Genomic DNA, 13,925 nt, shown 5'->3' on the forward strand with positions numbered 1-13,925 from the left:
CATTAACTGCCTGCACTGCTTTCGCTTGATCTTAATTTCCTTTTACTTTCCATTTCCTTAAAAAGATTTTTAGATATCTTTGCCTGGGTTTCTTTCAGATGCAATTATTGACTCCCTTTTTTCTCTCTACCCTGTATTTCTTTCTTTTGCTTCTCCACACATTGCCTTCCTTCTTTTCTCTGTCCTAGTTTAGCACCCTCCTAACTGTCTTGCTGTTGCTCTTCTGATCTAAAGGCAATAAGGCAAAGAATTGGGGTGGTTGAAATGCAGGCACAAGTGGGACGGACAGGCATACATGATAAAAAATGGGGGACCTTCATGATTAAACTCTAGATTAACTGAAAGAAGGGAGATACTTAGATCAGGATCCAAGGTGATGCTTGTCAGAGGGGACTCTGCTTGCAAATCCCACCCAGAGGCTCCATCTCTTGCCTCAGCCTCCAGCTAGGGAGGTTTTGACAGCCTGCCCTTCTCCCTGCGGGGTCCTGCAGCTGTGTGGGAATGGGGACTTCCAGGGCAGCTGTGAAGCGGGGTCCCTTCAGCTCTTAGGGCCTGATCTTATGGACCATTTGATTTTGGGAAGGAAAGAGAAATAATGACATTTCTCTGACTTAAGATGCACTCCTTATGTTGTGACCTAGGAAAGAAAGAAACAGCTCGTTTTAATACCTATATATCTTGAAAGTTTGGCTGGGACTGCGTTACAGGGTCTGCTCTCTATGAGGCTTTCCAAAGGAGCTGCAGCACAGGGCAAGATTGGAGAGAGTGAGAGGGCTTTTAGTCCTATTCATGGTGTTGCCTGGGGGAGAGCACAACCCAATGAAAACAGAAGGCAAAAGCAAATATTGGGGTCCAGTGAAGAACCCTGAACCGTTATCCCCTAGTCATTTGCTGTTCTTAATAAGCAGTACAAATACTGTTATTGGCACAACAAATTATAATAATTATTCTCTAGCAGAAACCTGATTGACTGAATCACTACTTTTAGTACATGAGGTTGTTAATATACAGGTTCTCAGGAGATCATTATTATGTATAAGTTTGCTGGAGTATTTGAATGGGCTTTTGCTCTGCCATTATCTTGATTTTAAATGCAATTATTCTCAGGGTGTTTTTTTCCGACCCTAGCTTCAGATGGAACAAGCCTGGTGGTCTCTGACTCATACTGTACAAACAAACAAAAACAAGGACTAAAAGAAACAGCAACTTAACAGGGGAAGAAATACAGTGTAAATGTGTTTGTCACATTTAAGCAGTGGACAAATGAGCTAATTTGAATCGCTTAGTGCTTGTACAGTCACAACTAAACAACCCCTGTAAATTAATTGTGTGACATGCGATTCCCAATTATGTAAAGCAGTATAATAAGCTGTGAGGATGGTGACTGTCATTAGTTATATGTACAGGAGTGTGGAAAATTACTTATGCTTTCTCTTTGCCTATAGAGGCACAAAATGCCAGCTTCCTCAAACAAGCAGAAACTGTTTTCTTCCAGTTGCAAATTGGGTTTTGTGTATGATTTGAAAGGTGGAGCAGAATATGAGCTGCTCACATTTTCTTTAATTTGGCTGCAGAAGATGGAATTCATTGGGCTCCGTCTGTTCAAATGAACTTTAAGCAACAATCAAGGAAAACATTTATGCTCCTCTTTACATATGTAATGGTAATATGTCTTCTGAAGAAGACATAATGGAGCCAGAGCCTTAGGTTACCTTAGGAGAGCAATACAAGAATGTTAACTACTTATATAGGCATTAAAGGCATTTTATAAAAGCAAGCAGGCTTTTCCTGTGAGGTATTAAAGTGACTTATTTGTTGTTTCTAGGAGCTGCCTTTCCTCTGGTTATGAAATTTAAAATGGGGAAGCCTCCCTACCAGCTGTCTCAGTTCTTTTGGTCAGGAACCCCTGTATGTTTCTCCCCCAGTAATCTAACTGTTAAGGCACTTAATTGCTGTTCCCAAAGCAGTTTTGAAATATTGATAGATTTAAAAAAAAATCTGTAAATTATAAATAATTTTTAAAGTTCACATTTCTCTTTTGAATGCCCATTACAGAGTATTAGTTTTCAAGCCATTTAATAAGTCATGAGACAAATGAGTGAGTTTAATGTAGGGTTACTGATGTGAAAAAATTGTGATGATTATATTAAAGTTTCAGCTTTTCCAAAACTGTGTACATTTCTACTGAAAGTAAACAGAATGTTATGTAATAATGTATATTTTATTTAAAATTACTTTAAAGAGTAGTCCTACCTTCTACTCCTATTAAAAACTTCAAAACTACAACTTGTTTCAGTGACATGTATGTTAGGCCATCATCGAAGCCATGTTAATCCTTAAACACTGTCCTTTGATATTCTAGTTATTTAGATCTATTCAGCACACAGCACAATATTGTTTTATTTCAGCAATATCTAATCTCTTCATTTGCTATTTATTCACACCTGCATATTCCCCTAAGATTCCTTATCTCATTTTCAGGGTAGCCCTGCAGACAATTAGTGGTGGTAATAATATAAAAAGTGGCCAGCACTAAAACCTGAAATGGCCATTACAACTAAACTATATGATATATAATAACCACTCCACTCAATTACCTGCACAAAAAAATGCAAGGATTTGAAACTGTGGAGCCTTATCATACATCCAGTTAACTGTCCTACCTATTTACCTGCTATTTAGTCCTTCCTTTCTTACAAATCATGTTCTACCTTGTGCCATGCTGTCTGGTAAATTAGCAATGCTGTACATTTGTATGAGTTTTCCATCCTTTTCAATGGGTATGTATAAGCACATAGAAGTCTCTGCACTGGCATATGAACAGATCTTTGACTGGTGGTAGGACAACAAACAATAACTACATAACAACCCAATGCATAAATGCATATATGTGCATTCACAATCAGTGTGCCTGTGGCAGTATGGAGTACACAGGTTTGTGTGCTGCTGCCTGGTGTACTTGATTTTTCATTTTTAGTATCTATTATCATCCTATGTAACTCATTAATTTTTACCTGTTAAAGAAACCTTGCTATTCAGTACTTCAGTTGGGGTCCTGGGGGATAGTGGTGCCACCAGTCTGCCATTACTGTTATGGCTGAAAAGTAGTGAGACCATATCAGCAGGACCCAGAGCTGGGGGGTGTCTGTCCATCTCAACTGCTGGGCTTTCTCTTTGGTCGAATTGAGCATTTTAAACATTTTGCCAGCTCTGTGTTTCAGGAGAGAAAGAATTATCCTTGCAGGAATGGCTCAGACTGGGGAGATGCAGGTTCTGTTTCCTCCTTCACACAGATTACATTTGTAACCTGAGGCAAAGCATTCCAGCTTGTCTGTGCCCATTACTTGAGCAGCAAAATGGGGAAAATGGAAAACTGCTGCTTACAGGATATTGAAAATATGAATTTGTTCATATGTGTAAACTCTGTTCTATCTGAGGGTCCCTATGTATTATGCCACATAAAGGTTAGCTGACATTTGCTTTAGGAGTGTGGCCATTTGTCTAGTGGCAGCAAAAACATGTTTAAATCATACAGAAAAATAAGCCGTGACAAAGCCAGTGCCCTGAAGTCTACTCCAGGAAAAGCATGTGTATGTCATAGACCTTCCTAGTGACTAAGTAACATCTCTCTGAGGCTGTCCTGTTAATTCAGTCAGCAGCACCAGGGGTAGGATCACTTCTAAGACCTCTCGTCTGCTGGGGTTGGCACATGAGTGGCTGGCTGCTAACTCCACAGAGGTGCTTTTGTGCTCTTGTGCTTCCCCCTTCCTCCCCCCACTTTTGTGGGATAAGTCCTTCTGGTATTGCTTGACTTTTCTGTTAGTGAGCACTTTCCCCACCAACGCTGCTGAACAGGTGTTAGTTACTCTGCTACTAACTGAGTTTCCAGCTGTCCTCCTCCAACACAGAACAGGCAAAATTTGTTGTTTCATCCTATTAGACAGACTAGAGAATTATCAAGCCTGAGATGGAGGTCTTCCTTGCAGGATATGATAGTTTTGTTGCCAGAAGATGGTCAGGAAGGCCTGGCTGGCTAACAAAGACAGTCCTTCAGCTGCTGGGTGTAGTTCCAGTTTTGCATCCCCTTTGGCAGCAGCACAGAGACTGCTGCAGTGTGGCCAGCCAGCAGAATTAGGAAATAAGGACCTCTTTTATTTACTCAGGCTGCTGAATCATGGGCATTCCTGTCTGCTTGGAGAAAAGTCAGGCAGCTCTACTTTCCACTGGAAGTCTCAGGAGTGCTTGGTACTTTCATCTCAGAGTGTTCACACACTTGTTTTAATGTGCTTTATGGAAATGGTGAAACTCAGCAAGTACAGTTGGTGTAGAAAAACATCTGCACTAACTATTCACACACATTTGCATCTTTAAATAGACTTTTAGGCCTTGTAGCTGATTTTCACCAAAGTTTTTTGGTTGTGAGTGCTAGAGCTTTCTTAGAGTCAGTGAGTGTGAAGTGACTGGTTCCAAAAATTAAAAATTTACATGGACATGTTAAGTGCATCACATTGAAACTCAGAATACTTGCCATAACACAAAAAAGGCATTTACAGTAAGTAGCACTTAGTGAGTGCTGAAGGAAAAAAAAAAGGTCGATACAGAAAATATATTTTAAAACTCCATAAACACTCTGTCAAGTACCTGGAGCCTTATTCTGCCCTCAGATAGATGTGTACCACTCCTGGGAACTTGTATGTGTGCATCTGAATTTGGTCCAGAGTATTTTAAAACAGCTTGTTATAACATTAAAGATCAGATTTGTAACGTTGACATATAGCTCAGAGTGTAGGTGTCTACAGATTTATATACCGGCAGCTGTGTGCAGAGTAGCAGCTAACTGCATTTTCTCTGAGAGTGATGGGTGAAAAGGGGTTTGAAGCCCTTTACCCCGACAGCAGGTCAAACTTTACCCGCGGTGCAGAGCTGGCTCTGTAGGGAGATCCACTGGGAAAGCTGGAGTGGAGTCTGCATCCCAAGCATCTGGCTCGCTGCAGAGACTTTAAGTTCAGCTCCTCCATGACAGTTTTGAGGGCCAAGGCCTGCTCACCTTGTGCCTGTGCACGTGCAGCAGCCTCAGTGCAGAGCTGCAAGTCACACTTTGCTGCCGTTCTGAGGGAGATGCTCTTAGCAGTGGCACCTTAATTTTATGGGGCAAGTCCTTGTGGGGAAGGGTGGCAGGACAGGCATTGTCATCACTCACGTCCTGCCGTAGCAGTAATTACCCTCAGTCCAGGGTAACTAGTGGTTAGCCTGGTTGCTGTCCCCAGATCCATTCCCACCCAGCCCCTGAGCTCAACTGGCACATTAGTCCATGGCACACAATGCTCCCAGTGTTCAGGCTGGAGTCTGCACAGCAAAAGTCACTGCAGCGAAACATTTTCCTTCTTGCAGAAGGATGGTTTCAAAAGCCTTTCTGTGGGTCACCGAAAGCTGAAGGGCTTGGCTTTGGAGCCCTGTGTGTGAGGGCAGCCCAGGGTCCCTCGTTCCCGAGCATGTGGCCAGCCACCAGCACCCCTTCCACACGGGCTGTCGCCTGCCCTGCCATGCCGGGGGTGGGGGAGGAGCCGGCAAAGCGTGTTGGCAACATTGTCAGGCTTGTACTCCGGAAAATCCTGTTGTCCTCCGCCTTGCGGAATTCCCCCTGCCTTGCTGGTTCTTCTGTTGCTCTGAGAGACTGAAAGATTTTTCACTTCTCAAGTTTAAAGGATGCAAGTCTGACTTGTAAGTGGCTTGCTATTATCCCTTTTGCACAAAGAGAATTGCTCTGCGGAATCAGTACGGGCTCTGATTAGAGAACGCAGCGGCAAAGGGGCACACATTTCCCTTCGCCGGCTGGAAAGTGAGAGCTGCCTCTGTGCTGCAGTTACATTCTTCCCCCTCGGCTTTCCTTACCCGTGTGTGGGAGCTGAGGAGACTCGCAGGCGAACAGGAGGAGTGGGGTGGGGGAAAGGGGCTGCCATCGCTTGTGCCATGGTCACATCCCACGCTCGATGCCGGCAGCCTGCTGCGACCCGCGAGCCGGGGGAATAGTGTACAATGGGAAAACCGGGAAGGCAGTGGCCACAAAAAGGAAGTGATTTACTGCCGTGTCAGTGATGCTACACTATTTATAACACTTACTAGATATTCCTCTAAACATTTATACAATAATATATCATTTCTCCATAGGATATACATTTTAATACTAAATTTGATTACAAAATATGTTGCCTAGGAAGTCACAGACTATTTTTCTTCACTCGGTTGCTTGACATAAATTCCTGTTTATCTGCCATCAGTGGGTGTATGTCAGAAATATATTGGATTTTTAAAGAACAAAAGGTTTTATCATTTAAAAGACCTAGCTGGAAGGATGCATTTAATATAAAATTTAGAACTGGATAAAATGTGAACGTAAATGTAAATGTAATTTACATTTTCTGTAAATGCTTATTCCACTGTTTTGATAATTTCCAGTTTTAGAGTCAAATCCAACAATTTGAAGGGCAATGCACAGATTTACATTAAAACTCTCCCATGAATATTGAAGTTATTAATGTACCATCTTAAAAACTCACCTGACTGGTTTTGTTTAGTGTGTGTCACAATGAGGAACTTTGCTCATTGGGAAGCATTTTTGCAAATGACCGTACTTTTGCTGGAAGGGAGGATTCTAATGTTTCAATTTTTCTGAAAAACCAACAGCATTGGTTTTGGTTCAAAAAATGTCACTCAGGCCAGGGTTTGATTTTGTTATTTAAATACATACCAATAGTGCAGATTTATATGTAGGTAATTGCAGATGTATAGCTGAAAAAGCATTGTGTCAATGGGCAGGCATCCAGCAATGGTGTTTGGTTGTTTTCTCAGAGTTAGATGGTTGCCATCTGGCATTGATAGTGAGATGGCGTTGTCATCAGTTTCTAGATGCAGGAAAGGAATGAATCCTCATCTGTTTCCTGTGGATAAGCAAGAGGTTGATAATCTAGTAAAATCTCTTTACCTTAAAGTAAGCAGGCTTGGAATTTGTTTATATAATATAGGCCAGCTCTAACTTTTGGGTTGTTGTAGGAAATTTCTTGAGAGAAGGCTGAAGATGTTAAGAAACTTTCTGCTTTGCAAGAATACCTTTAGAAAAATATTTTTCAAGAGGTTTATTGTATCTTTTTTTCTGTAGTGTTACTGTAGTCAGTTTTACTTTTAAAAGGAAGAAAAACTTCAAGCATCGCCCCTGAAAGGAACAGAAGAATTATTTGATGTAGAGTGATCTTTCAAACATTCTTTTAATATTTTAAAGAGATTTGAGGTTAATATCAGTATGGTAAATGAAATATAGTTATCTACATTGCAAACAAAAAGTGCAAAAACTGTACAGCACAGAAAAAATATTTACTACTTTCCTTGTTTAGAGATGAGGTAATACCATAGATAACTAGTCCATTTATTATCTGGCAAGTATTTCTGCTTTGTCTTTTCCTGGTAACTCATAAATCTATCAGCTTTTACCATAAATGTTTATCATTTTTCCTGTTTCCAGTTTTTTACAAGTTGCTTTGTCTCTGATCACCTCACAGTACAGGTTCTGCTGTACTGAGGAAGTTCAGCTGGCTGAGGTCTTTGCAAAAAAGGAAGAAATGGTGGGCAACCTCTTGAACTTAAAATAAAAAATGCTGTTCATGGCTGACCCTTGCGACACTTTCCCATTTTCCTTGATCCCAATTGTTGGTTTGTTAGATTGTTTTGAACATTTAATGATCCAGCTGCCAGCTTTCAGTAACTGAATTGTATCATTATTGGAGAAATCTGGTTGCACTTTATTAGAGAAAACATCACGGTTTATATTGTTGTCCTGTTCCTCCCTTGTAATTTTTTTAAATTATTGTTTAGAATAATACCCAAGTCTCTCTCAGAAACAGCCTTTAAAAGATTCCTGTGTTCAGAATCAACTTCAAAGGAAAAAAACCCATAAACTTGTGGCAAAGCAGGGCAAATCTTTTCATTAAATATTAGGCATGTAGGTTGACTGTATTCATTTTAAAGCATTCTGGTAATATTTTCTTCTTTCCTTTGACTCTTCAGTTGCTCACATAATATGCAAATAATTTTACAATGGATACAAAAGAAACATTAAATATATTAAAATCTGCATTTTAATAAAGTTGTCAATGTATAATACATATCCTGCAACTGCGTAAGAATGATAAAAAAAGCAATAAAAGTTAATATAGGCACAGAACTATTTAATAACTTCTAATGTTTTACAATATGATAAAAATAAATGTGGTCTTGAAGCTGTTGGATACCGGTGTAAGAAATGTCCTAGTCTGAGTTTAATGTTTTAACTGTTTAGGAGTAGCAGTGCTGCTACTACTATTCACATGCAATTTCTATCTCCTTTTGACTCTTGGGATTAAGCTTGTGGGCACGTTTCTTTCTCATTTCAGATGGAGTGGATGTTGAGGATGACCCCTCTTGCTCATGGCCAGCATCGTCGCCTTCTAGCAAGGACCAGACTTCCCCGAGCCATGGAGAAGGCTGTGATTTTGGAGAAGAGGAAGGAGGCCCAGGTTTACCCTATCCGTGCCAGTTTTGTGACAAGTCGTTCAGCCGCCTCAGCTACTTAAAGCACCACGAGCAAAGTCACAGTGACAAGCTCCCTTTCAAATGCACGTATTGCAGCCGTCTCTTCAAACACAAACGGAGCAGGGACCGCCACATAAAGCTGCACACGGGAGACAAGAAGTACCACTGCAGTGAGTGTGATGCGGCGTTCTCGAGGAGCGATCATCTTAAAATCCACTTAAAGACTCATACGTCCAACAAGCCATATAAGTGTGCCATTTGTAGACGTGGGTTCCTGTCATCTAGTTCACTGCACGGACACATGCAGGTTCACGAGAGGAACAAAGATGGCTCCCAGTCCGCTTCCCGGATGGAGGACTGGAAAATGAAAGACACTCAGAAATGCAGTCAGTGCGAAGAAGGTTTTGATTTTCCTGAAGATCTTCAGAAGCACATTGCAGAATGTCACCCTGAGTGTTCCCCTAACGAAGACCGATCTGCTCTTCAGTGTGTTTACTGTCATGAACTCTTTGTAGAGGAAACGTCCCTAGTAAATCACATGGAGCAGGCGCATAATGGTGAGAAGAAGAATTCGTGCAGCATTTGCTCTGAGAACTTTCATACTGTGGAGGAGCTGTACAGCCACATGGACAGTCACCAGCAGCCAGAGTCGTGCAACCACAGCAACAGCCCATCTTTGGTAACTGTGGGGTACACATCAGTCTCTAGCACTACCCCAGATTCAAATCTCTCGGTGGATAGCTCAACAATGGTGGAAACAGCTCCTCCTATACCAAAAGGTCGTGGAAGGAAGCGGGCAGCTCAGCAAGTGCCAGATATCACTGGTCCTTCAAGTAAACAGGCAAAAGTTACTTATAGCTGCATTTATTGCAACAAACAGTTGTTTTCCAGCCTTGCAGTTCTGCAGATACACCTGAAAACTATGCATTTAGATAAACCTGAACAAGCCCATATCTGTCAGTATTGTTTGGAGGTATTGCCATCTCTATACAATCTGAATGAACATCTTAAGCAAGTCCATGAAGCTCCAGACCCAGCACTGATTGTTTCTACCATGCCTGCCATGGTCTACCAGTGCAACTTCTGCTCTGAAGTGTTCAATGACCTCAACACCCTTCAGGAACACATCCGATGTTCTCATGGATTTGCCAACCCTGCTGCTAAGGACAGTAATGCATTCTTTTGTCCCCATTGCTACATGGGATTTCTTACAGATTCTTCCCTGGAAGAGCATATTAGACAAGTCCATTGTGATCTTAGCAGTTCCCGTTTTGGTTCTCCTGTGCTGGGAACCCCAAAAGATCCAGTGGTGGAAGTGTATTCTTGTTCTTACTGTACCAATTCTCCAATATTTAATAGTGTTCTTAAGCTGAACAAGCATATCAAGGAGAACCATAAGAACATTCCTTTGGCGCTGAATTACATCCACAATGGCAAAAAGTCCAGAGCCATGAGTCCACTATCTCCTGTAACCATTGAGCAGACCTCTTTAAAGATGATGCAGGCAGTTGGAGGTGCTCCTCCTCGTCCTGCCGGGGAATATATTTGTAATCAGTGTGGTGCTAAGTATACTTCCTTGGATGGTTTTCAGACTCACTTGAAAACACATCTTGACACTGTCCTGCCAAAACTGACCTGCCCTCAGTGCAACAAGGAATTTCCAAATCAGGAGTCACTGCTGAAGCATGTTACCATTCATTTCATGATCACCTCAACCTACTACATCTGTGAAAGCTGTGACAAGCAGTTCACTTCTGTGGATGACTTGCAGAAACACCTACTAGACATGCATACATTCGTGTTCTTCCGCTGCACCTTGTGCCAAGAGGTTTTTGACTCCAAAGTCTCCATTCAGCTGCACTTGGCTGTGAAGCACAGCAATGAGAAGAAGGTATACAGATGTACGTCTTGCAACTGGGATTTCCGCAATGAGACTGACCTACAGCTTCATGTGAAACACAACCACCTGGAGAACCAAGGCAAAGTACACAAGTGCATCTTCTGTGGTGAATCCTTTGGTACCGAGGTGGAGCTGCAGTGTCACATCACTACGCACAGCAAGAAGTACAACTGCAAGTTCTGCAGCAAAGCTTTCCATGCTATCATCTTGCTGGAAAAGCACTTGAGGGAAAAACATTGTGTTTTTGAAACGAAAACGCCAAACTGTGGAACAAATGGAGCATCTGAGCAAGTTCAGAAAGAGGAAGTGGAACTCCAGACCTTGTTGACAAATAGCCAGGAGTCCCATAACAGCCACGATGGCAGTGAAGAAGATGTGGACACATCTGAGCCTATGTATGGCTGTGACATTTGTGGAGCAGCTTACACCATGGAGACTCTCTTGCAGAATCACCAGCTGCGAGACCACAACATTCGACCTGGAGAAAGTGCCATAGTGAAGAAAAAGGCTGAGCTCATTAAAGGGAATTACAAGTGTAATGTGTGTTCTCGAACATTCTTCTCTGAAAATGGGCTTCGAGAGCACATGCAGACACACTTGGGACCAGTGAAACACTATATGTGCCCGATCTGTGGCGAGCGGTTTCCGTCTCTTCTGACTCTTACTGAACACAAGGTCACACATAGTAAGAGCCTGGACACTGGAAACTGCAGGATTTGCAAGATGCCCCTCCAGAGTGAGGAGGAGTTTTTAGAGCATTGCCAAATGCACCCTGACCTGAGGAACTCCTTGACGGGGTTCCGCTGTGTGGTGTGCATGCAGACAGTGACCTCCACGCTGGAACTGAAAATCCACGGCACGTTCCATATGCAGAAAACTGGAAATGGTTCTGCCGTGCAGTCCACGGGACGTGCACAGCATCTCCAGAAACTGTACAAGTGTGCATCTTGCCTGAAGGAATTCCGTTCGAAACAGGATTTAGTGAAACTTGACATCAACGGTCTGCCATATGGTCTGTGTGCTAGCTGTGTTAATCTCAGTAAAAGTGGTAGTCCGAGTGTCAACATCCCTTCAAGCAGTAACAGACAAGGCATGGGCCAAAATGAGAGCTTGAGTTCCATTGAGAGCAAAAGCAAGGCAGGGGGACTGAAGACTCGCTGTTCTAGTTGCAATGTAAAGTTTGAATCAGAAACTGAACTCCAAAATCATATTCAGTCAATCCACAGAGAGCTTGTTCCAGACAGCAACAGTACACAGCTGAAAACACCACAAGTATCTCCAATGCCTAGAATCAGCCCCTCCCAAACTGAAGAGGTAACCCTTTTTTCTTTGCTCTTGACACTTTCCATCCTTTTGGAAAAAATCCCCCTTTTTTCAAGCTGTCTTGTCACTTGTCATGAAATGCTTAGGCTGATCCATGTTACATTTCCATCCACAGCCATTAGCTAGTAATTACTTGCTTCTTGATATGCCTTAAATCTTGGACTGAATTTTGCAGAATAGGACTTATTCCAGTCTCCCTAGGATATTGTCTTCTGTATCACTGAGGAGACCTATCTTCATGCCAGCACAACTGAGATCTGGAATCTTATCCTAGCTCCCATACGCATTGGAATCCCCAGCTAGGAGTTGTGCTTACGGCACAGAGCATTAATGACAGAGGAGTAGACACAGTGAGCCAAAATTCTGGCATAAGGGGTTGATTTTTTAAAAAGTATTTGTGAGCAACAAATTGAGGGTATTTTTGTTAATTGTGTTGTAGACTTTCATTTTCCCCTCTTGCAGCATATTTTGGTTAAGTAGAAGTGCAATGCTAGCCTAAGGTAAATTGGGAAATCAGTCCTTTGGATGCAATTGCTTGTTGTTTTCCATTCCACTCCTGATGAAGAATATTTTGATGTCACTGAAACACCTACTGCTTGATGATTGAAATTCCATCATGCAGCATAACTTAGAAAGTACATATCAACTCTTGAAAGATGCAGTCTGCTTCCTCAGTCACCGGTGACCAAGTAATGACCCAAGTATGTGGGGAGGTAGGGGGGTCGTGTACCGAAGGGAAGAGAATCTCTTTTATCTTCAGAAATGTTACCATTAGAATGACTTAGAGGGAATATTTTAGGCATGGTACCTTGCATTATGAGTTAGGCATGGTATGTCTTGCATCTGATAATTCAGGAAGCCTAAAAACACAGCGCAAGCAAATTTTAGGGAGTAACGGCTTTTGTGTCAAGAAAGCTTTTAGCCTGTAATGATATGAGCATGGTGCAACCCATTGCTGTGAATGTGTATGGATACCCTGTGGCTAGGGAGCTGCTGCTCTTCCATCACCTTCCTCACTCCCTGTTTGTGAGCCCATCTGTTGGGAAAGATATCTCTCAGCATGTCGATCAACAGTGTTGTGCAAACTGGAGGGCAGGAGGAAGGCAGAGAGGGAAGAGTGAGGATACAACAACGTGTGTGGACTAAGAGGTAGGTATTTATGGAGCTTCTGAGAGCATAGGTGAAGATAGGCTGGGAGAAGGATACTGAGGTAGTGCAGAGCCTGGAGTGCCATGAAGAGAGAACTGGAGCTGAGAGTTCTGGATGAAGTACCAGGGAGGATGCACCTCCCAGGAAAAGGCCATGTGCTTTGATAACTTCCTCATCTCTGGTTTGCACATTGGGTGGTGGTAGGGGACACCTGAGGAGTGGGATGTGGTGTGACTGTTAGACTGAGGACCTGAGGTCTAAGGAAAACCATCTTTTTAAAGAGGGAACAGGCTGTCATTAGCTGTGTTTTAGGCCACTGATGATCCCACTGCTACTGAGTTGGAACCTCAGGATTACCAGCTGCATGTTTTTGATAGGTTCAGAGTCATCCTGGTTTCTGTTTCTGTCGTCTTGTGCCAAGTGACTACACGAAATCCCTCTTCCCAGTAATGTTGGAAGACAATTCCTGCTACCTCAAGCACAATCAGAATCATGTGTTAAGTCAGTTATCAAGATAAGATGTTACCAACTTGTCTTTCTCTTGCTTGTAAACTAGACAAAAAGAGATTTGGGAGTCCTTTGTTGTGATGTAAGATCATTTACCTTCAGTGTCATTAATGAATCTTCCCATACTTGGATCAGGTATAATCAGAGTTCTTAGTTAAACTTCTAAATGGCATCACTTTCTTCTTATTATTCCTTTTGATTTTTACATAAAAGTGTACCTAAGATGAAAAAGCTTTTTAACTACACATTTGTGAATAGCATTTGCCTCCTTCAAATCACCATTTGCCCCCCACCTCCATTCTGAGGTTGTAAACAGAATTTTCAGTGTCTACGGTTCTGGTGTCACATAGTAATGTGGACTTTCAGATTCTTTTCTCATGGGAAGACAAAGCTATCAAATTTCTGATAGAGCATTAGTAGTTCTGGAAGCCACAAATGCACATTTGTAAAATCCTGAAAGACAATTAATTTTTCTAGCAGATAT

The 13,925-nt window shown here is 42.1% G+C and overlaps 1 protein-coding gene across 11 annotated transcripts in view; it reads left to right on the forward strand.

Moving 5' to 3' along the window:
- The window catches only part of ZNF521 (zinc finger protein 521), a 230,549-nt gene that overhangs the window by 85,061 nt on the left and 131,563 nt on the right, over window positions 1–13,925 (forward strand). For all 11 annotated transcript variants that reach the window (XM_063395258.1, XM_063395282.1, XM_063395195.1 and 8 more), the window contains one exon: window positions 8,424–11,776. In XM_063395258.1, coding sequence (XP_063251328.1) covers window positions 8,864–11,776 — 2,913 coding nt within the window. In that variant the 5' untranslated portion in view covers window positions 8,424–8,863. The remainder of the gene's footprint in view (window positions 1–8,423; window positions 11,777–13,925) is intronic.

Source organism: Prinia subflava, chromosome 1, assembly GCF_021018805.1.
Source record: "Prinia subflava isolate CZ2003 ecotype Zambia chromosome 1, Cam_Psub_1.2, whole genome shotgun sequence".
NCBI lineage: Eukaryota > Metazoa > Chordata > Aves > Passeriformes > Cisticolidae > Prinia > Prinia subflava.